Genomic DNA, 21659 nt, shown 5'->3' with positions numbered 1-21659 from the left:
AGACACATCAGAGTTGGTGATGGACGTGACCGAGGCTGAAGACGCGGCGAAAGGCGCAGGCGACGCGGTGAACCCAGAAGCTTCAACAGGTACAGTTACACCGACTGGTGGTGATGAACCAACAGCCAAAGCAGACATAGCATCTGGGGAGGTGGTTACTCAAGAGCCAGCCGGCCAAACCGAAGAAGGCTTCACAAGCACCCCATCGAAGGAGCCTGAGCCGGTGGAATTAACCGAACCTCCAGTGTCGTGCGAGGGTATCAGTGGTGGGGCGCCAAGCAAAAGACCCCGCGAGCAGTCTGCAGGACGGCGTGAGGCGTCCAGCGAAAAGCAAGAAGAGGGGCCACCTGCGAAGGCGACTTCGTTCAGACGCCGCAGCACAAGGCTGCGTCCCAACCCGATATCGGACAAACACTGGCCACCTTTGTCCTCCAGTGGCACGGGTCCACCTGGAGGCTCCGAAGATGTCTAGCTCTATGCTAGACACCGAAGGTAAGCACCATGCCCCGGGCTAACTTCTTCACTGTGTAGACATGGCTGTTGCACCGAAACTTAGAGTGGCAACGTTAAATGTTCGAGGTCTTGCCGCCAAGTGGAAACAGAGCCAAGTCTACAGGCTACTTGTGGATCATGATCTGGATGTACTAGCTGCACAAGAAACAAAAGTAGACGGTGAGGAGGAGACCCGGGGCATGGTGCTGAGGTTTACGGCGCGTTACCACGCAATTGTAAGTCAAGCAATAGGCACGTCTGCAGGCTGCGTTTTGTTCATTAAGAAGTTACCGGGTCTGGTAGTGCAAGATACCTTCGCTTGCCTGTCTGGTAGATTGGTTTCCTGTGATTTTGTATTCAATGAATGTCAGTGGCGTATAGTGTGTATTTATGCACCAACCATTTGTGAGGAGCGATCACTTTTTTTTTTCAAGCCTAAAGCAGCACTTCACTTCGGAAAGGACATCTGTATTACTTGGTGATTTTAACTGCGTTCTCAATGGGCGAGATCGAGCAAATGGACGCGCCAATTACGATAAAAGTAGTAGGACGCTAGCGGACGTAGTTACTGAATTCGAGTTAGAAGACGTGGGCAGCTGTATGGAGGGAACGCGGAAGGTGCGTTTCACACATTTTCAGGGGAATAGCCATGCGCGCCTTGATCGCATTTACGTGTCGCTCGAATTAATAGCCCACTGCAAGACATATGCTGTTTACCCAATACACTTTAGCGATCATTGTTTAGTTAAATGTGATATGGGAGAGAAAACACAAGGTGGAACTTTCTCATGAGAGCTGTGGAAGATGAATTCCACTTTGATCACTGGCGAATATTTCTGAGATCAGGTTATGAACTGCATCAATGAAATAAAAATGGATGATGGAGCTAAACTTGCAGAACAGTGGGAAAAGTTCAAGCAGCGAATAAAAATAAAAGCTATTTATCGTTCTTGCGCATTGACTTATGAAAGGAAAAAGAAAGAAAAAGAACTCCGAAAGACTTTGGAAAGACTTGTAGACTTGGAGTGCAAACAACCAGGAGAGTATAAAATTGACATACGCAATACTAAGCAGAAACTTGCACTGCATGACGAGGAACGCTACCGCGGTGCACTCGTCCGTGCTAGGGCTGAGGCTTTAGCGGCTGGAGAGACGCCAGCCAAAAGAGCGTTAGGGGTGGAGAAAACGAACGCTCGACGGAATCATGTCGAAAAAATAGAGAAGGATGGTCACGAAGTAACCGATACGGACAGCATTTTATCCGTATTTTCAAGTCATTTTGAAAACCTTTTTGCGTGTAGACAGGCAAACCTAGGAAGATTTAAACACGAATATTTAGGACGCATGCCGCAAGTGAGTGAGGAAGTGAAAAACGCTTTGTAATTATCTATATCTGCATCTGAAGTTGAACGGGCGATTGATAAGTTAAATCCTGGGAAATCTCCAGGACCAGATGGTCTTTGTGCCAAGTGGTACAAATGTTTTAAAAGTAAATTGTCTTCAATACTTGCGGGCGTTTTTAATGAGGCATATGAGGAAAAGAAATTACCACCATCCTTTGGTGAATCGCATACCGTTATGATTCCGAAAACAGACGAGGTTGAAAAACTCAGGCACGTCACAGCGTACAGGCCAATCGCACTGACAAACGTAGACTACAAAATATTAATGAAAATTTCGGCGGCCAGACTTCAGTCAGTAATAAAAGATATCGTCGGTTCACACCAAACGTGTGGAATAAAAGGTCGGTCCATAGTTACAAACGTTCATAAAATGCGATCCGTGCTCGAATGTGTTGACACCTGTCATGCTCGTGTGGCCATACTCCAGCTGGATCTGGAGAAAGCGTTTGATTGCGTTTCCCACGCTCTTTTGTTTGCAGTATTGAAGCACATTAATGTTGGTAAGATAATTATTGACTGAGTAGCCATGGCATATCGGAACGGTAGTACGAGACTAATTATCAACAAGACATTGGGCCCCCCCATAAGAATTGAGCGCTCAGTGCGTCAAGGTTGCCCTGCTAGTTCACTTTTGTTTTGCATCTATATTGAAACTTTATGTCAGTTGATATTGCAGAATGACATCATTAATGGATTTAGAGTACAATCATCACAGGTCAAATGACTCACATACGCTGATGATGTTGCGATTTGTAGCACTTCCCATGATGGTATTGAAGAATCAATCAGAGTTTCTAAATCTTTCGCCGAAGTTACAGGAAGCCATATAAACTGGGGTAAATGCCTCGGCGTCTGGCATGGATATTGGCCTTCAACACCAGAATTTTTTGCAGCCATTAAATGGACAAGAACGCCAGTTAAATATCTCGGAGTACCGCTCGAGTCATACAAAAGTACTGATGAATATTGGACACAGCAAACGAAAGAAATTAAAGAGAAAGCGAATAGGTGGAATGCAACCTATCTGTCCATGTTTGCTTAGGGTTACTGCATGCAACTGGTTTTTTGTGTCTAAGCTGTGGTATGTGATGCAAGTGCTGTACTGTTCTCGGGTCAATGTGCAAAAAATTACATCGGGTGTTTGCAGTATTTGTGTGGGGTTCTAACTGGGAAAGGTGCAGTCGCACGAATTTGTTCAGACGGGTGAAGTGTGGAGGCCTTGGGCTAGGACATCTGTTTATCAAGCAGTTAGTAAATAGGTTTTTCTTTTTTCGCGAGGCAAGAGATCCTTTCCTATTAACAGTGTGTCAAACAAAACTAAGTAGACTGTTGTCCGAGTTTGTTGTGAGCACTCATGTTACCACAGGGGCTGTGCAAGGATACATGAAGGAAGTTGTGGCCAGCGTGCGGTTTTTGTGTGTTCGGTTTTCAACTGACTACCTGTGGTCTGTTGGAAAGAAAAAACTGTACAAAGATTTACGTGACACGATGCTCCCCATCCCACTGTACAGAGCGCTATATACAGCACGCAAGGGTCAGAATGTACTTAAACGAGTTAAAAAAATGCCAGCAGCTCCAAGTGCGAAAACGTTCTTTTTCAAATTACACACTGGAACACTTCCTGTAAGAACCTTGCTAGAGGAGCGGGGGTTTTATATGCCTTGGGGATCTCACTGTGTAATCTGTAAGAAACCGGAAACTATTGACCATTTTTTTCTGCACTGTTGGGAAGGAGTTTATTTTTGGGACGTATTACAAAGGACAATCAAAAAAGAGTTCCCGTTAGACTCTCATGGGATCAGGTATTTGGCAATAGAGAATGAGGATGGATTACCTTTCGATTTTACCATGATGACTGCCTTGCACAGTATATGGCGCTCTAGAATGGCTGGATTTCATTGTGACCCAGACAGAAGACCAGCAAGAGAGTATTTCAAAGAAAGCATCTCAAGATTTCTCGAGGTAGTAAGAACAGACGAATGTGTACCTTTATGGGTAGAAAGGGTAGAAGCCCTACTGACCATGAAGGAATTCTAGGACGTGATGTGTTATAGTAATGCTTGACGGGCTTAGTTATTTTTAAGTTTATTGTATTGTTCGTTGTGAATTGTAATATATTTATCTTAGCAACCCGTTTGTGAAGTTGAACCGGAAATAAAGAAAAAAAAAGTTGGTATGGCGCTGTGGTTAGTGTCTTCGAATGGGAATCCGCAGGTTGCACGTTCGATCCTCCATGGCGCCTTGTTTTTTTTTTTTTTTTTTTTACGGGACGGGTTTTTTCTCTACCGTTTTTATAGAATTCTTTCTTATTTTTTGTGGCAGCTCGTCACGGTGATTCTGACGTCATTTCGCGCTCAAGCGTTGCCGGCACTGCAGCACCCACCATACCCACCTTGCGCCATGGTGGGCGCTTCCCACCATTCACCCACTACATTAATCTACTATAATGGTGGGTGGTGGTTTACACCATGCCCACCATTCGTTTTTTTTTTTTTGATAGGGTTGCCGCCAGGAAAATTGGAAGTAAACAGAAGAGAGTAGAAGACAGGACAGATAGATAGTGAGAGATAAAGGCGAAGATGTAGGCAGAGAGAGATAGACAAAGGCGACTGCCGATTTCCCCTGGGTGGGTCAGCCCAGGGGTGCCGTCTACATGAAGCCGGGGCCAAAGGGGTGTGTTGCCTCTGCTGAGGGGACTTAAACGTCCAAGCACCCAGCGTCAGCTCAACCCCCAGGATCCCCTTTTCCCCGGACACGGCAAAGCCACGCACGGCTAGGCGTGGGAGGGAGTCAAAACTCCCCCGTTAGCTCGGGTCCGTGGTGTCGCTACACACCAAACGCCTACTTGCGCAGGCGCCCCTGCGGGTGATCGTGATAAGAGCAAATGGGAGAAGAAAGTGCTTACAGGAAGTGAATTTCGCTGACGGCGTAAACAAGGCGGTAGAGAAAGCATAATCGCAGGAGATTGGCACAATAGCAGACGACATAGGTGGGATATCTGTGTCCTCGGCGATGACGACACGAGAAAAAGATGACTTGGCAGGAGCGATGTCCGAGATTGCTGATAATTCAAGCTCGGCACGGGCACAATCAACAACGGCATGATGCATGGAAAGAAAGTCCCAGCCCAATATAACGTCATGCGAGCAGTGCAGAAAGACGACGAATTCAACCACATACAAAACGTCCTGAATGAGTAGACGAGCTGTGCACGTGACGGAAGGTTGTATGTGATGTGCGGTCGCCGTACGGAGAGGAACACCAGAAAGCAGACTCGTAATCTTTTTTAACTTGCGGCACATTGCTTCGCTCAACACGGACACAGCAGCTCCAGTATAGACTAAGGCGGACACGGCAACACCTTCAATGAAGATTGGGATTTCGTTGGCAGGTTGGGAACGAGGCCTTGTACATTTCGACAGTTGCGCTGTTCTTGCCTCGGGAACTGCGGTGGTCAGTTTTTCGTGTGGACGGGCGCGGTGCGTCGAAGCATTGGCGATAGCGAGCGCCGGCGCGGGGAGGGTGATCGAGACGAGTGGGGGGTGAGGCAGTTCGACAATGAGGTGTTTGAAGGAGCGTGGGAGGGCATTGGTTGTTGCGGCTCTGTATGGTCGTAGCTGTAATTGGCTTCAACGGCAGTTGGACGAGGAACGCGGCGGCGGCAGAAACGCCCGACATGCCTGGGTAGACCACAGTAATAGCACATTGGTCGGTTGTCCAGTGTGCGCCAAGGATTATTGGGAAGGGTGGCAGGACATCGATAAAGCGGAACTTGCGGGCTTGTCGGCGCCCGCGGTGCGTAGAAGACATGAGGGCGTTGAGGAGGGCCTGCGCTGCATGACACTGCATGTGAAGGCCTTCTCGCGACGTCGGGATAGGTCAACGGCGCTGAAACAGGCGGTGGCTGGTGCGTAGGCGGAAGAGCTTCGGATACTTGCTCCTCAATGGATTGGCACAGTGACGAGGAAAGTCCATAACTATTACTAGGGAGAAAAGGAGCAATAGACAATTGGCGGGCAACCTCCTCGCGGATGAACTGTTGTATTTGGTACATCACTACAATCGGATCTGGACAGATCGCGCCAACGGTCAGTGCTGACGTGCTGGTCGTGTCAAAACTGTGACGTCGCGTGGAAATGCGCTGCTTTCGCAACTTGTAGCTCTGGCAGTGCTGAATGATGTCTGTGACAGTTCGAGGAGTTTTCCCCACAAGCTTGTGGAATGCATCGTCCTCTATGCCCTTCTTTATATGCTTCACTTTGTTGGCTTCGGACATGGCCGGATTGAAGCGCCGGCAGAGGCCTACGACGTCCTCAATGTAAGACGTGAAACTTTCTCCTGCCTTACTTACAGCGCAACACTTGAAAAAATACAGGACAGCGAAGGAGTAGAACAGAAAGAAAAGACGGCGCTCTACTGCTTCCCTGTCCTGTTTTTTTTTTTTTCTGGTGTTGCGCTGTAAGTTCACGATGGATCCTAACCAACTGGCCCAACTTGCCGTCTTACTTTCTCATGCCAGCTGGGCACGATCATGCAAACGCTGCTCCGCGTGGAGCTTGCGCACTGCCGGTCAGCCGAATACGTCTGCGAAGGTCATATTGAAAGAGGCCCAGGTGGTAATATCAGCCTCATGGTTGTTAAACCAAAGCTGCGCGACACCCCTCCGGTAGAAATGGACGCGACCGAGTTTGTCGTTATCGTCCCACCGGACGATGACACTCACTTTTTCAAACGAAGCGAGCCAGTCCTCGACGTCCTGTTCACCAGAGCCGTTGAATAGAACTGGGCCGCGCTCCCTCGGAATACCGTGGCAGCGGAGAGCCGGGGGTGTGGCAGCATACGGCTGTGCTGCAACGTCGTCAGGCATGATGGACAGCGAAGGTAGAGTCTGGCTACGGAGTTCCAGGATGAAAAAGAGAACCAGCACTCTCCACCACTTGGTAGTGCGCGTTGAGCATTAAGTCCGTGACGCGTTTGTTAAGAAAACGAACACAGGTCAAGCGCTCAGCGATCCGAATCGGAGCTCTCACGAGCACGAAGCACGGTCCTCTTCCTCGTCTTTTGCAGGCACTGCTAATTGCACCCTATCCATTCTACTATATATATATATATATATATATATATATATATATATATATATATATATATATATATATATATATATATATATAGGTATGGGATATGGCACAACGGCACAACGGGAGCGTTGTCAACAATGATAAATATATTTATTTCCCAACAGTTTCGGGAGGGGTCCTCCTCCCTTCATCAGGGGAGGAGTTATTCTCCCCTGATGAAGGGAGGAGGACCCCTATGATATATATCATATATATATATATGATATATGATATATATATATATATATATATATATATATATATATATATATATATATATATATATATTTGCAGATAGCACATTTGAAAAGGAAATTGTCTTTACTAACGTTTCGGCCGTGCCACGGGTTTCATCGGGCACGGCCACTCTGACGAAGGCCGTGCCACGGCCGAAACGTTAGTAAACACAATTTCCTTTTCAAATGTGCTATCTGCAAGTTCATTCAATATAGAAAATACCCGAACCTGTCGTGCTTTTTCTTCAGTATATATATATATATATATATATATATATATATACTAGTAATCTAACAATTACTAGTTATCTAACATGGTCCTCCCACATTCTTAAGGTATGCGCCTCAGCACGACGAAAACTAGGCTTACTAAGACATAAACTGAAAAATTCGCCTGCGAACATAAAGCTTCTTGCGTATAACACAATAGTACGACCATGCCTTCAATACGCATGCATAGTCTGGGATCCACATACTACAAAAGACATTGACAATCTCGAAAAAATCCAAAGATTAGCCGTCCGCTTCATTTACAACCGATACCGCCGTTATGACTCCCCGACAGAACTAATGCAGATGAATAAAATCCCTACTTTGGAATCTCGACGCAAAATGAATAGGCTAAAATTTCTTTTCCAATTATCACACGGGAATATCAGACTCGAAACATCGGCCTTCCTGACTCCGTTATCATCGCGTCCCACCAGGAATTACCATTCTGCAAAGTTCTCGCCTATCACAGCGCGCACTAACAATTTTAAGTATTCTTTTTTTCCCCGCACTATAACCGACTGGAATAACCTCCCGCATGAAATTCTTTCATCTGACAATGTGCTGAAATCTATTGATCAAATGTTTGACTTCTAAAATTTTGTATTAATATTTTACAGTGTTTTCAAAATATTTTGTATTCTCCTGTTTATTGTTTTTACCTCGCTAAAGATTGTATAATTGTTCTAACGGCTCTGTAACACCCCCACTCCTGCTTGGGCCCATTTGTGGCCTGCAGTATTGTATAAATAAATAAATAAATATATATATATATATATATATATATATATATATATATATATATATATATATATTCGAAACTTTACCGTTCACCGCACACGCGAAGAAGCCGGTACGCCGCTGAGTGTACTACAACAGGCTGAAAATTATGATCATGATTAACCATGTCCAATTTATAAAAAAATGTACAGTGGGAATCGACCATATGCGAAGCACGGATGAGGAACGTTGAAATGTCACAATAAAATCAGCACATTGTTACGAGGCGGAGGTAAAATGGGCCGTTCATAACTCCCGTGCCATTATTATCATGTTTCCGCCTGTCATTAGCGCTTGTCGTCCAATCACGTCCCGTAATACTAAATTTGGCATATATTAAGCTAGCGAAACGACTGAGAGCGCGCTATGAGCGTAGCATGTAGCCATGTTTCAAGACATACGCATGTCATAATTATCATGTTTGGACGTGTCATTTATCTTTGTCGTCTATTAACGTCAGTTTATACCAAATTTGGTATATGTGCTTGTGGAACGACCACCAGCGCATCATAAACGTGCTATGTAGTCATGTTTTTAGATGACACGCATATCATGATTATCATATTTGCATCAGTCATATACCTTAGTCATCCACTCACGTCACGTGACGCCTAATTCGGTATATGTGAAGCTAGCGAAACGACCATGAGTGCTTCATGAGCGTGACAAGAATTTATGTTACACGACGCGCATGTCAGGATTATCGTGTTTGCACCCGTCACATACCTTCGTTATCCATTCAAGTCACGTAATACCAAAATTGGTGTATGTGAAGCTAGCGAAACGACCACGAGCGCATCATGAGCGTGGCATGTAGTCGTGTTCTTTGATGACACGCATGTTATGATTTCCATATTGGGGGCCTGTCACTTATGCTCGCCATGCAGTTATGTCATACCATACCAGTTTAGCGATATGTCATGTGAACGAAACCACCACAGGAGCAGCAAGACCATGGCATGCAAATCATGACATTCATGACATGCATGTCATGAGTTTCTTGTTATGACTAGGCAGTTATGCTCGTCATACAGTCATATTTGCTATACTAATTTTGGTATAGACCACAGTATCCAAACGGCCAGGAGAGTTAAAGTCGTTGGCGGCTAGATAGATAGATAGATAGATAGATAGATAGATAGATAGATAGATAGATAGATAGATAGATAGATAGATAGATAGATAGATAGATAGATAGATAGATAGATAGATAGATAGATAGATAGATAGATAGATAGATAGATAGACAGATAGATAGACAGATAGATAGATAGATAGATAGATAGATAGATAGATAGATAGATAGATAGATAGATAGATAGATAGATAGATAGATAGATACGCTAAATCTTGCTAAGTTCGCCAGAAATGCTTCGCATTTACAAGTTCTTTCGCGTCTCTATCTTTCGATACACACACACACACACACACTATATATATATATATATATATATATATATATATATATATATATATATATATATATATATATATATATATATATATATATATATATATATATTGTCACACTCGCCACCATGGCTACAGATGGCGCTGACTGACACTCCCGCGCTTATGTTCAACTGTAAAGCCGATAAAGTGGCTGCGAGGATAGCGGCCGTGGTAGAGCATCGAACGCGTTATTCGAAGGTCGCAGGTTCGGACCCTGCCCATGGCAAGTTATCTTTTCACCCACTTTTCTTTCTTCATATTCACTTTACGATTCGGTCTAATATCTTCCCGTATAATTTCAGCACGTGTGGACCATGTTGCAGTCTCCCGCGGCAGCCCAACGACTGAGCACGCCATGCTCATATCAGGAAATGGCTGATATTATAGTAGTAGTAGTATCTTTATTTACAGTAAGCCGGATACAGAGCTCACTGCAGGGGCAAAGGGCTAAAGGCGAATAGCCTGACAAAGGCCCTTGTCCCTCCGCAGTCCGTGACAGTGCAAAGCTTAGACATCAGCACTGACAAACAATATATATATTCAATACATTGGTTTCAAGCAACCTGAAATTGTAAACACAAAATTCAAACATAAATAGCATAAGAAGTTTACATAACACATTTTAAGAATTAGAGGTCACTCTCGTTAAAATTCACAACTAAACAATATCAATGAAACAACTCAAAAACAGACACAAAATGCATGCGGATACAATGAATTCCGCTGTATACACTCGTATAATTGACATAGAAGTTTATGAACAATTTAAGCATTTGCAGAAGCATGAGACTCCATTACGTAGTTTCGATAGTGTAGACCGGTGGTTATGAATAAGTTCTTTATTTGTTTCTTGAAAGTCGCACTACTAGCCCTAAAGTTCAATTGATCTGCAAGGGTATTTAAAACCTGAGGTACCTGGTAAGCAATACTTTGTTTTCCATACTTGGTTCTTGTTCTAGGAGCTCGTTTCTTTTGTTCTCGCAGACTGTAGTGTGGTCTTTCGGTGCAACTTTCTTCATATAGCTTAGTCTTTTGTATTAACTGAAGTAATTTAAAATGATATAATTGATCAATTCTGAGTATGGAATGTTTAATGAATAGTGGAGCAGTGCGCAAGTCTTGTAGATTCCCCCTGTAATTTTCAAAGCAGCGCAATATTTTCTTTTGTATAGTTATTAACTTATGGTAATTCCCTTGTGATGTTCCCCAGACTAACATCCCATAACTTACTTTAGAATGGAAGAGTACATAGTACATACTTATTTTTACCCTCAATGGGATTAAGTGCATTGTTCTAAAAAACAACCAACTATTCGCGCTAATGCGGTGATCAGATGATTTACATGTGTGTTCCAGTTTAATTCCTCCTGAAACCATACACCAAGAAACTTTTGTTCCCTAACATGTGCGATGCAATTTCCTTCGAATTTTACAGCTATGTTACTAATAGGTTTGTTTATAGGTCGGAATATCATATAGGTTGTTTTTTTTTTTTTGCATTCAAGCGCAGTCCATTTTGCCTTAACCAATTTGAAAGATTGCTTAGATAATTATTTACACTGACCTCAAGTGATATTAGATTGTCTGATGAAAAGAAAACATTCGTATCGTTAGCGTACATTATAAGTTCAGGAGAATGAGGTATATCGACAATATCATTTATATAGGCAAGGAACAATAATGGCCCCAGTATAGACCCTTGGGGGACTCCTTGGTTCAACTTTATCTTTGCAGAAATAGTGTTATTCAGTTTTACATATTGATAACGATCTTCTAGGTAACTTTTAAACAGTTGTAGTGCAACTCCACGCACCCCATTACTTGATAATTTATGAATCAATGATTTGAATTGTATGGAGTCAAATGCCTTTTGAAGATCGAGGAAGAGCCCAAGAGTATATTTTTTGTTTTCCATATTTTCGATTATCTTATCTTTGATATACAGTAGAGCTTGTTCTGTTGATTTATTTTTTGAAAACCATACTGACTTTTTGTTATTATTTGGTGCTTATCAAAAAAGGATGCAAGTCTATCATAAATAACCCCTTCAAATATTTTTGATATTGTTGGAAGCACGGATATAGGTCGATAGTTCGCTAAAGTATTGATATCACCACCTTTATGTACTACAGTGACTTTTGCTACTTTTAGCTGCTCTGGAAATACACCGTTAGTGAGGGTGAGGTTGATAATATAGGCCAAGACATTAGATATCAATGGTGACACCATTTTTAACTCAACAGAACCTATCTCATCAATCCCTGATGCAACATTGTTTTTAAGTTTTCTGATTAATCTTTCTACTTCAACCGGATCTGTGGGTGCGAGAAAAATAGAATACGGCAAAGGAGACTTATCAGGAGTTGGAGCATTATCTCGCTTCTCATTCGTTAAAATAAAGGAGCCCGCATTTATGAAATGTTCATTCATGACATTGACCAACCTTTCACCACTGAAAATCTGACCATTAATTGTTAGGTCCTGTGTCCTATTACAACCCTTATTTCTGTTCGTAAGCCCATTTATGACCTCCCATAGTTTCCTCTGGTCATTGTAAATGCTTTCAAATAATTTTTCATAGTAGTTCTGTTTAGCCTTCCGTATTTCTGAATTTAAAACGTTTCTGTATTTCTTGTACTCAGCTAAGGCGTCTGTGTTCCGCGAACGGATGAAATCATGATACAATTTATTCTTTATTTTTATGCGCCGGTAAAGATCACGATTTATCCAAGGCTTTCTGCATTTCTTATTTCTGCCACGTGAGCGCTTCTGAAGTGGAAATGCCGCATCATAGCTAGTACTCAATAACGTCATGAATGTGTTATAAGCATCATCAGGATTCTTGTCTATAAACAGTGGTCCAATCTATGTTCTGAACTAGCTGAAAAAAATGTTCCCGAGTTTTGCTGTTTTTAATTCGGTGGAAAGATGTCTCTGTTTTCTGACCAATTTGAGAAGTAACTCGTGCAAGAAAGAAGATGGGCATATGATCACTTATGTCATACGTAAATACCCCGGATTTTATATTCTGTGAACTTAAATTTGAGGCGCATATATCAAGAAGCGTAGCACTTGTTGATGTAATCCTAGTAGGTGAACGTATAAAATTTGTACTTCCATATGTAAGTAAGAGCGTTTCAAAATCTTTGACATAAGGATCATTGGAACAGAGGTCAATGTTTATGTCACCCATAACTATGCAAGGAGTATTCCCGCGAACAGTGGATAACACAACATTAAGAAACTCAATAAATTTCTTTTTGTGGCCATGTGGTGGCCTATATACGCCAATTACTATGAATGGGCCAACACACATTGTAATGCATTCAACATCATCGTTCATAACAGTATACTTATCAAGCAGTTCACTCGAAAGCGTATCCTTAAAATAAATAGCAAGACCTCCACCTTTTTGCTGGTTACGACAGAGAAGTTCATGACTATAGCCTGGAAAGAACGGCGCATCTTCTTTATAAGTAATCCATGTCTCGGAGAAAACTAGCACATCAAATCCGATAGCTATAGACCATATAAAATTAGCAATGTCGTCGATCTTTCGTTTTATGCTTCTACAATTTATATGCAATGCTTTAAACAAGCCTTTTCCGGATTGAAATGCACTATTAAAGTCTTCAACACTGTAATACTTTTGGTTATTTACAAGATCAGTCATAGTGGAATGTTTTCCAATTTGTTATGACATATGCCACATCTAATTTCTAATTTTAGCCAGGCTTGTCTCATCCGCAATGTGTATCGCTCGCGATCCTTCATCTTTGCGTGCAAGAATTTTGCCACCGGATGTCCAGACAAATTTCCATGCGGCTTCTTTCTTTTTTTTTTTTTTGTATTGCCGCTGCAAGCAATGCCTTACCCTTCTGCGTCAAATGCTCATTTACAAAAATGGGCGTTTTTTTTTTTTTTTGTCATCCCCAAGCATAGAACTATAGGACTGGTATACATAGTGATATTGTGCTTATTTTGTCATTTGTCGAGAAGAAAAGCAATTTTTAGCTTACTCGCGTAACTTATTGTGAATTACAGGCCGTATGATGCACTGTAATATTCGGCTCGCGTGTTCGCGGCCACCTCGACTACCGATGAGCAGCGTTTTCTGACCATGCATGCTTCAAACTTGTTGCAGGGCCCCTTTATGATAGAGGATGGATGAGGCGGTGAGGTTAACTAGATCTAGTCGAGGTGTTCTATTCTGGAAACAGTCTGATCGCGTAATGTTGGCATATCCCGTACTGGCGGCACTTTAAGCCAATCAGTCGAGAGGCAGTAAAGCTGCCCTATGGGCCAGCGAGAGATGATGGCGGATTTGACAACATGGCTGAGTCAGACGGTGTCCAGAGTATACCACGCCAGATTGCAGTATCATGTTTGGGGTGATAATACACACCTCCAGCACTCCGTTTTCTACTCAACTTTCTTTTTCTGGACGCTCTATATATATCTTTAGATTTGTTGCAGTGTTTTTTTACTTGGACAAAAAAAGAAGAAATTCTTTTCACTCGATTTCGCATTGCGACTTTGGCGACATCTCTTATATCTATCACTTGTTTAATTTTAAGTACCGGTCTTGCGATGTTGCTGTGAGAGCATCAAAATGCTATACGCGGTAACATTCGGTACATCTAACACAGAACACGCCCACACGGAGTAATGAGTCTGTACAATTTACTGAGAATTCTTACGTTACCCTTTACAAATCTTTGATAAACATGCTAGAGTTTCCGAGAAAGTACAAATTGGGAAAACAGTAAAATTACCAGCACGAAGTGCTAATTCTTGCATAATTTTAACGAACAGAGACATTTTATTTGAGCTAACATGAAGATATTTGAGTGAACAATTCATAAAGCGTTCTCTCGTTCGTATACCGCTCCGCCAAATGTCTAATGTAACGTCCACCAACTCTTCACATTGTCAATGTGATACACCAGACATTATGACCAAGATGATGCCTGCATACAGTGTGTGCCTAGTTGCCTAGTACTAGGCACATTTATTCTCGTACCAGCGCAAACGCACACCCACGAGGGAAACAACACACACGTGCGTTGTCTCGTATTTTGCTTTTATTTGCGTGGACGAAATTTTTGTTTACAGACGAAATTCTTGTTTACAGCTTCTTTGGTTGTAAATTTTCCTATAGGTGAAAACGGCGAAACCACCCTCTTTGTCTGCTTGTAGAAGCATCGGGCTGTTGCTTTAAAAGAACTTCACCATGCCATTTGACAAGCTAGTACGGCGCAAGGCCAATGCTTCGGAGCAGTCTTTCGCAGGTTATGGCCCAAATCATTTAAAGAAGGCAGCGGTACCAATCTCCATCTTGGACTTTTTCAGCTACTTTCCAGTTGAAAGCTAATAATATTTAATGCGCAATAACAGCGATAATGAGCACGTATGCGCAGTTTTTCTCATCATTGTGTCTTTAAGCGAGTACTTTCTTGCTCCGTAATGCAGCAACTCGCCTAAAAACAGTTAGTACAATAGAGTAGTCCCTGCAGTTCTAAGTCAGAGAAGAAAAGGTGACCCTCGAAGCTCCGCTGAAATATTTAGCCGGTGTGATTACTTTTGCCCCCTTGATGTCATCATGACCAGTGTTGTCAAATGTCGGAGAGCAAAAATAGCTAGATTGCAACGGAAAAGTAGCTAGAAATAACAAAAATCCACCAAGGAGCTAGAAGAGTAGCTAAATTATTTTTTCAAACATGTTTAGACATTCAATGCGTGCAATACGTCTAATGGCAGTTGTGTTACTTTATAGTTTAAACAGAGCTATCAAGTAACGTTTTGAACTCAACCACACAGAACATGTGTGAATGAAGAGAAAAGTGTGCCTGCTTTATTCCAATATTACAGGGCAGGTGTGGACTTAGCAAGGCGTCAAGGCTTGCGCACCCCTGAAAAAGGCGCTGGGAATGCATCATAGCTCTGTAAACATCACGGGTGTTCGAATATTCTGAATAAGGAATCGAACAGCGCATAACAAAACCAATATTTTTTCCAATATTTTTTCAAAAATCAGCACTTAGGAGGAAACCCCAGTGAAGCAACGCGTTGCAAGAGCGAGGTCACTTCATTGTTTCAGTTGGTGAGTTGTCAAGGTGCCTGTAGGGCAAGGTGCATGCCAGATGCATGCAGGTCAGGCGACACCAAGGTCAAGCTGTACTGGGAATAAGCTCTGCTCGACGGCTGAACGATTTCTTGCTTTTAACTCCTGTGTCACCGAAGCGAATGTCTCTTCAATCCTCCATCACTTGTATCAGATTGCTATCATTCATTCGTGAAATAATGTTTGCCTTTCATGTCTTAGCTGGTGAGAAAGCGGACGAGAAAGCTTCAAGTAGGCTTACATTTAGTCATGTATTTAACAACAAAAACAAAAAAGAAATTTTAATCTGCACTATCATAGCCGTAAACAAGCGCACGAATGACGTTTCCTCGAAAATCGTAAAAGTGCAGAAATATGAAGCTGTGGCGGTAAGCGTTCATAACTCATGTGGTACATATATATGTTGGTCGATATTGGCCATTGCAGAGCATCATCCTTTGCCGCTGAAATGACGCTGTCATGCCGATTTCAGAACCACATCACTTGGCAAGCTGCATTCATGCCGATGACATATTGTCGCAAATTAATAGACATTGAAGTGGACAAAAAATCCCACGTTTTGTTGGTGGCATTCTAAAGATTTTTCTCGCACTTCATTTTCTTGAGTTTCCGAAAAATATACGTTCAAAAACACAATGACACCTATGCCTATGCTTTTCTTGCATGAAATGACTGTTAGTTTCATATATATATATATATATATATATATATATATATATATATATATATATATATATATATATATATATATATATATATATATATATAAGCACTGAATAATAAGCACTGAATAATTAGTGCTTAGTGAGAAACTATATATATAGTTTCTCACTAAGCACTAATTATTCAGAAAAAAGCTAGAGTAGGAGCTTAATGCTAGAACTCGAACTCGTAGCTAAAACAAATTTTGAGTGTATAGCTACCCGAGTCTAAAAGTAGCTAGATCTACCTAACATATAGCTAATTGGCAACACCGACCATGACTGTCATCTATGAAGGATTGACACTGTTAGCGGAGTACACAACGTCGGAAAAACAGTAACAGGAAAGTCAATCGTGCTTACTGCGTTCGCCATTGTTGGGCTGACGCGGCAGATCATTTCATGGATCAAGACTTGTTTTTGCCCTGCGCACTCTCTCGCTGCACGACGCTGTTTTTTCTATTTCGCACAGGACAGTCCGAAATGTCAAGCGACGCTGTCCACAGAACCTGATCCAAATGACCACAGGCCTAACACACAGACACACACAAGATTATAAAACCAACACTGGCAAGACACACATTCAAATATCTTCAAGCTCCGTCAATTACTAGGGCTTGACACGTGGAAAGCTCATAGCGCACTTTTATGAAGAGAAGTTTCGGTGAGTCCGATATCTGCGTCGCGTCGCTATAGTTCAGCACAGCGCGGATCGAACAAATAGCCCTCGTCATACGCAGTCACAACCTCCGTAGCTATCAGTGAATCTCCGTGCAGGAAGTCATCGTCACCTCACCATCTCTTACAATGAAAGCCGACGACGTTCGTATACTGGTTTCCAGGGGTCACGACATTCGTAAAAGTCGGTCTCGCGAATATGTTCCCCACGGGTAGACGTTGTCCGTTGGCAAGGTCGCTAACTTCGGTGTCTGCTCTCTTTCGATGTCATTGTTTGCGCGCCAATGTCCGGGAAGCGATACCATGTATAACAATACAGCGTGGCCTCTTGCGCGAGGAAGCGCCACTCGCGACCACTGTGCGGACGTGCAAACGCCGTCAGTTGCCGTGACAACGCATTTTCAGCCGGTCACTCGCACGTGATTGAATGCACCCTCCCACTTTCATTTCTTCTTTGCCGATACGTTTTGTCTTTGCATAGCAACCACCGATCGGTCGGCCGCCCATTATGCCCCATTTGAAGTTCCTTCGATCTGCTCGCGTTTGAATGTTTTCTCTCGTTCTGCTTGAATGATAATGGCTATAATCTCTATTGATATTTTCTTTCGAACGGGGAGTGAGCCGCTTTACGCGCTTTTTTTTCGTTTTTATTACTTCGCGTAGTTTTATCTAAAGCACTATACACTAGCGTATATATTCTTTGCTCTATTCTAATTATCTGAAGTGTATAGGATCAATGTCCAGATGTTTTCATATCTGTGCTCTGCGGATTATCGATATCAAAGGGGGGGGGGGGGGAAGGCAGGAGCCTCGTCAAGCAACTAACTTAGCAGCTTTTTGCTTTAGTCTGCATTTTTTGCGCAAGTTTAGTGAAGATAAATTAGGTTGAATTGATTTGAATAAACACAAACTTCTGCCATTCATCATGTATACGGCTGTGAAACCTGCGTATAAGAGTGGTATACAAGATGCAATAAAACTATACTACCATCTCAAATCTTGGCAAAGAGCGTTCAATAAAGAGCGAGACGTGCAAAACAAAATGCGACGAAAGCGAAGGCCACGAGTTTCGCTGTTCCACCAGTGTCCGCGAAGCGGTGCAGGTTTAACTTTTTTCATTCTTTTATTCACCTGTCGCTGTCGTAACGTTCTTATGGCATTCGACTACAGACCCGGAAGTCGGGGCATCACGTCCCGGCCACATTTCATTGCACACGAAGCGCTAAAAGTAGATATCAAGCCCAAATCAAGGTGCACGTTTAAGAAGTGGTCAAATATCCGGAGCCCTCCACAACGGAGTCCCTCACAATCATATTCGGTATTCGTGACGTGAAACCACAATCCGTAAAAATATTATCGCCACATTCAGGATCCTACTGGGCTGCATATTAAATCGCTCTTACCAGAGATGAACTTCTTACAGGTGCGAGGCGTCATTCATACGAAGCACAGCACCGCAGGCGGAGATTCTGCCGATAGAACACAAAGCCTGGCAGCATGGGCATGCGCCCCGCCCCCCTCCCAGGTGACTCTAAATGCAGTCACCTATAAGTGACTATAATAATGGGCGGAGTGGCCGCCCCCTCGCCCCCCTCTTCGTGCGCGCGCCTGTGGCTGGCCGACCAGTTCTCAAGCAACCGTTGCAGCATACGTCGATCAAATTGACCTCGCTCAAGAGTGACCCAGCTCAAGACTGTTCAGTCAGATTCAATGAGTCGCAGTGGCTCATTCAACCCCGTGTACACCCACCGCCGACGTTGTTGACAGAACTGCGCTTATTTCTTCATTTTTCCTCTTTTCAAAGTCACTTCGAGGTCGATGCTCGCGGCAAGTACACCAGTCGAAAAGATGTCAGGCAGGCCCACGTGAATCTTCGCTTGCTCCCATTACCACGATTGGGCAAGCGCTCCCGATTCCAATAAAAGTGCATGCACACGCGAGGGGAAAATTCTGCTTCTCCGCGGACCGAAAACGGTCACGTGACCAGTTCCACGGCCACTGGATTCCATCCGACGAAACCGCGGATAGGGTGGCTACTACGCAGAGGCGTTGCATGCACACAGCTGGAGAACGGCTTGCGGAGTTCGCGTGGATACTCTCGGCTCTCAAGCTTGAAACGCTTCTCCTCCTAGAGCACTGGGTACAAGGGGGCATTCCAAGATGGAACGCTGTCTGAAACGGTGTCTCTGTGCGAGGCGTCTAGATCCGTGGCGCGAGTGGAGGAGGCCGGACTTCACTAGGGTGGGCAGTTCTAGCGACGAATGCATCGTGTGAAGCGCCGTCCACTGTGAAAATACTTACTCCATCCACACGTGTGAATTCAGCTTAATAGACGATTTTCGGCAACTCGAGGAGTTGCAGCCTTCCCTCCCGAGGTTGCTGTTTTCGATTTCCGTACTGTCGGCTGGGAGAACAACATCCGGCAACTTCTGCCTGACTGTCAGTTCAGCTATTGTGGCAACCCGAAAGTCGCAAGATCGAATCTTGGCCGCGGTGGCTGCAATTTCGATGGAGGCGAAAATGCTTGAGGCGCCATGCACTTAGATTTAGGTGCACGTTGAAGAACCCGAGGTGGTCGAAATTGCCGGAGCCATCTACTATACGCCACTTCTCATAATCAAGTCTTGGTTTTGGGACGTTAAACTGCAGGAATTGCTAGTTACTGCGGAAGTTCAGTCAGAAAAAAGGTGAAGAAGAATCATCGGTGATTAGATGAGCTAGTAGAATGCCGAGTCGACGAAGAACGGATCCCAACATAAAACGTAGCGATCGTTTATTAACGTGGTAGCAGCAGCGGGGTAAGCATGCCGATGCTGCGCTCGAACGGTTAGAGAAACAATGATCAAATGGACCTTGGCAGCTTGCGTTATATAGCCACCAGTGGTGACGTCAGCCTCCGGTGAAACTGCAGTGAAGCTGTCGCTTATCGGAAGCGTATTGCAAGATGTGGCTGTGTCACGCCGGGCTAACTTGCTGAAGGCTTGGTAAAAACTTCTTTTTCGTTATGTACTTTTTGTAAAAGAGCCTCCTCTATGAAAATTTTTAGAGGTAAAAGGAACCCCATGGTGCCCCCTCCCGTATATACCAGCTTAATTGAGGCCCTCATATAACTACGAACTGACGTGTTCTTTTTCTTGATGTCTTCCATGGAGAGATTGCACGGCCACATGCTGACCACAAAATATAGACCATCGGTACAGGCATCTGCGGGAAATAGAGTAACATGATTTTTTGCTTTCCGGCTAGAGTAATCCACAGCTGCGCCAGTATACTTCACAGGTCTCATCTGGTCGTTCCCTAAACACGGCGCCACGCACGCCTTTCCGATAATGCGCAGAGCCTCAACTGCGAGCACTATCTAGTGAATACGACACTATTACCTTTCGCGACTGTATCACAGCCGAAGACACGGGTGATTTAGCTGGAAGCTGTACTTCTCTCGAAATATGCGACAACAGTGTTACTAAAGGCTACAAGGTCCGGTATACAGGCACATGAGCTATAGTAGGTTCATGAGTGAAAAACAGCGCTTAATATACGGGACAAGAAAGGACATGGGACTACGGCGTTGACTAACAACGTAATGCGGGTACTCCTTCAGTGAGCATCAACGTCGGAAGAAGAGTAGCGAGGGCCAGGACTATACTTCGTCAAGTCTCAAACGAGGAACGAGGGGTCGTATTTGTTGACGCGGCTTCCTACGCCAATGGGAAAGCGTTTGTGGCAGTGGTAGTCGATGGGGCTGGCCATGTCGTCAACTCAGCGACGGTCAGGACGAAAGACCCAATCATTGCGGAACAAGTGGCCATCGCCTTAGCACTCAAGATGGATAACATTGAAGTCGTCTACAGTGATTCCATGACAGCACTACGGGCGTTCGCCAAGGGGACGGTCTGTGAACAAACGCTGAAAATACTGCAAGACAAGAACATAACACATCATCTTCTGAGTTGGTTCCCAGCTCACCTTGGACAAATCAACGATTCCCCTCCCAATCTCAACGAAGCAGCACACGAGGCGGCGCGAGAACTCTCCAACCGCGCCTCCCCGGGGATGCGTTCTACCGGTGAAGGGGATAACCGGGAAATTCTTACAACATATAACGAGCTCACTAAACATTTCTACCTGTCTAGAAGGATTTTCCCTCCACCTCACAAAAATCTAACCCGGCCCCAAGCACTTACATTAAGGCTTTTGCAAACGCGGATGTACCCTACTTTGCAAATGTTACACATCATGTACCCTGACCTATACCCAAGTAATCTTTGTCCACATTGTGGGGAAATAGCTTCATTAGAACACATGCTCTGGCAGTGCACCAAATTCGCTCATTTATCGCACATCACCTCTGCTAGATGGGAGGCGGCAATCCGCAGCTCGTCCTTGGCAGATCAGCTCTGGGCTGT

The 21659-nt window shown here is 43.7% G+C and overlaps 1 protein-coding gene across 3 annotated transcripts in view; it reads right to left on the bottom strand.

The window, feature by feature from the left end:
• Positions 1–21659, bottom strand: part of LOC119163061 (ninjurin-2) — a 150229-nt gene that overhangs the window by 51057 nt on the left and 77513 nt on the right. The window contains exon 1 of one of the 3 annotated variants that reach the window (XM_075874312.1): positions 16939–18682. The exons of the other annotated variants lie outside the window; for them this stretch is intronic. Within the exon in view, the coding sequence (XP_075730427.1) occupies positions 16939–16974 (36 nt within the window). The 5' untranslated portion in view covers positions 16975–18682. Of the gene's footprint in view, positions 1–16938; positions 18683–21659 lie in introns of those variants that run through there. 3 annotated transcript variants of the gene reach the window in all.

This window comes from Rhipicephalus microplus, chromosome 9 (assembly GCF_043290135.1).
Source record: "Rhipicephalus microplus isolate Deutch F79 chromosome 9, USDA_Rmic, whole genome shotgun sequence".
Classification (NCBI taxonomy): Eukaryota; Metazoa; Arthropoda; class Arachnida; order Ixodida; family Ixodidae; genus Rhipicephalus; species Rhipicephalus microplus.
Note: the sequence above shows the minus strand (reverse complement) of the source record. Positions and strands in the feature narration are given on the sequence as shown.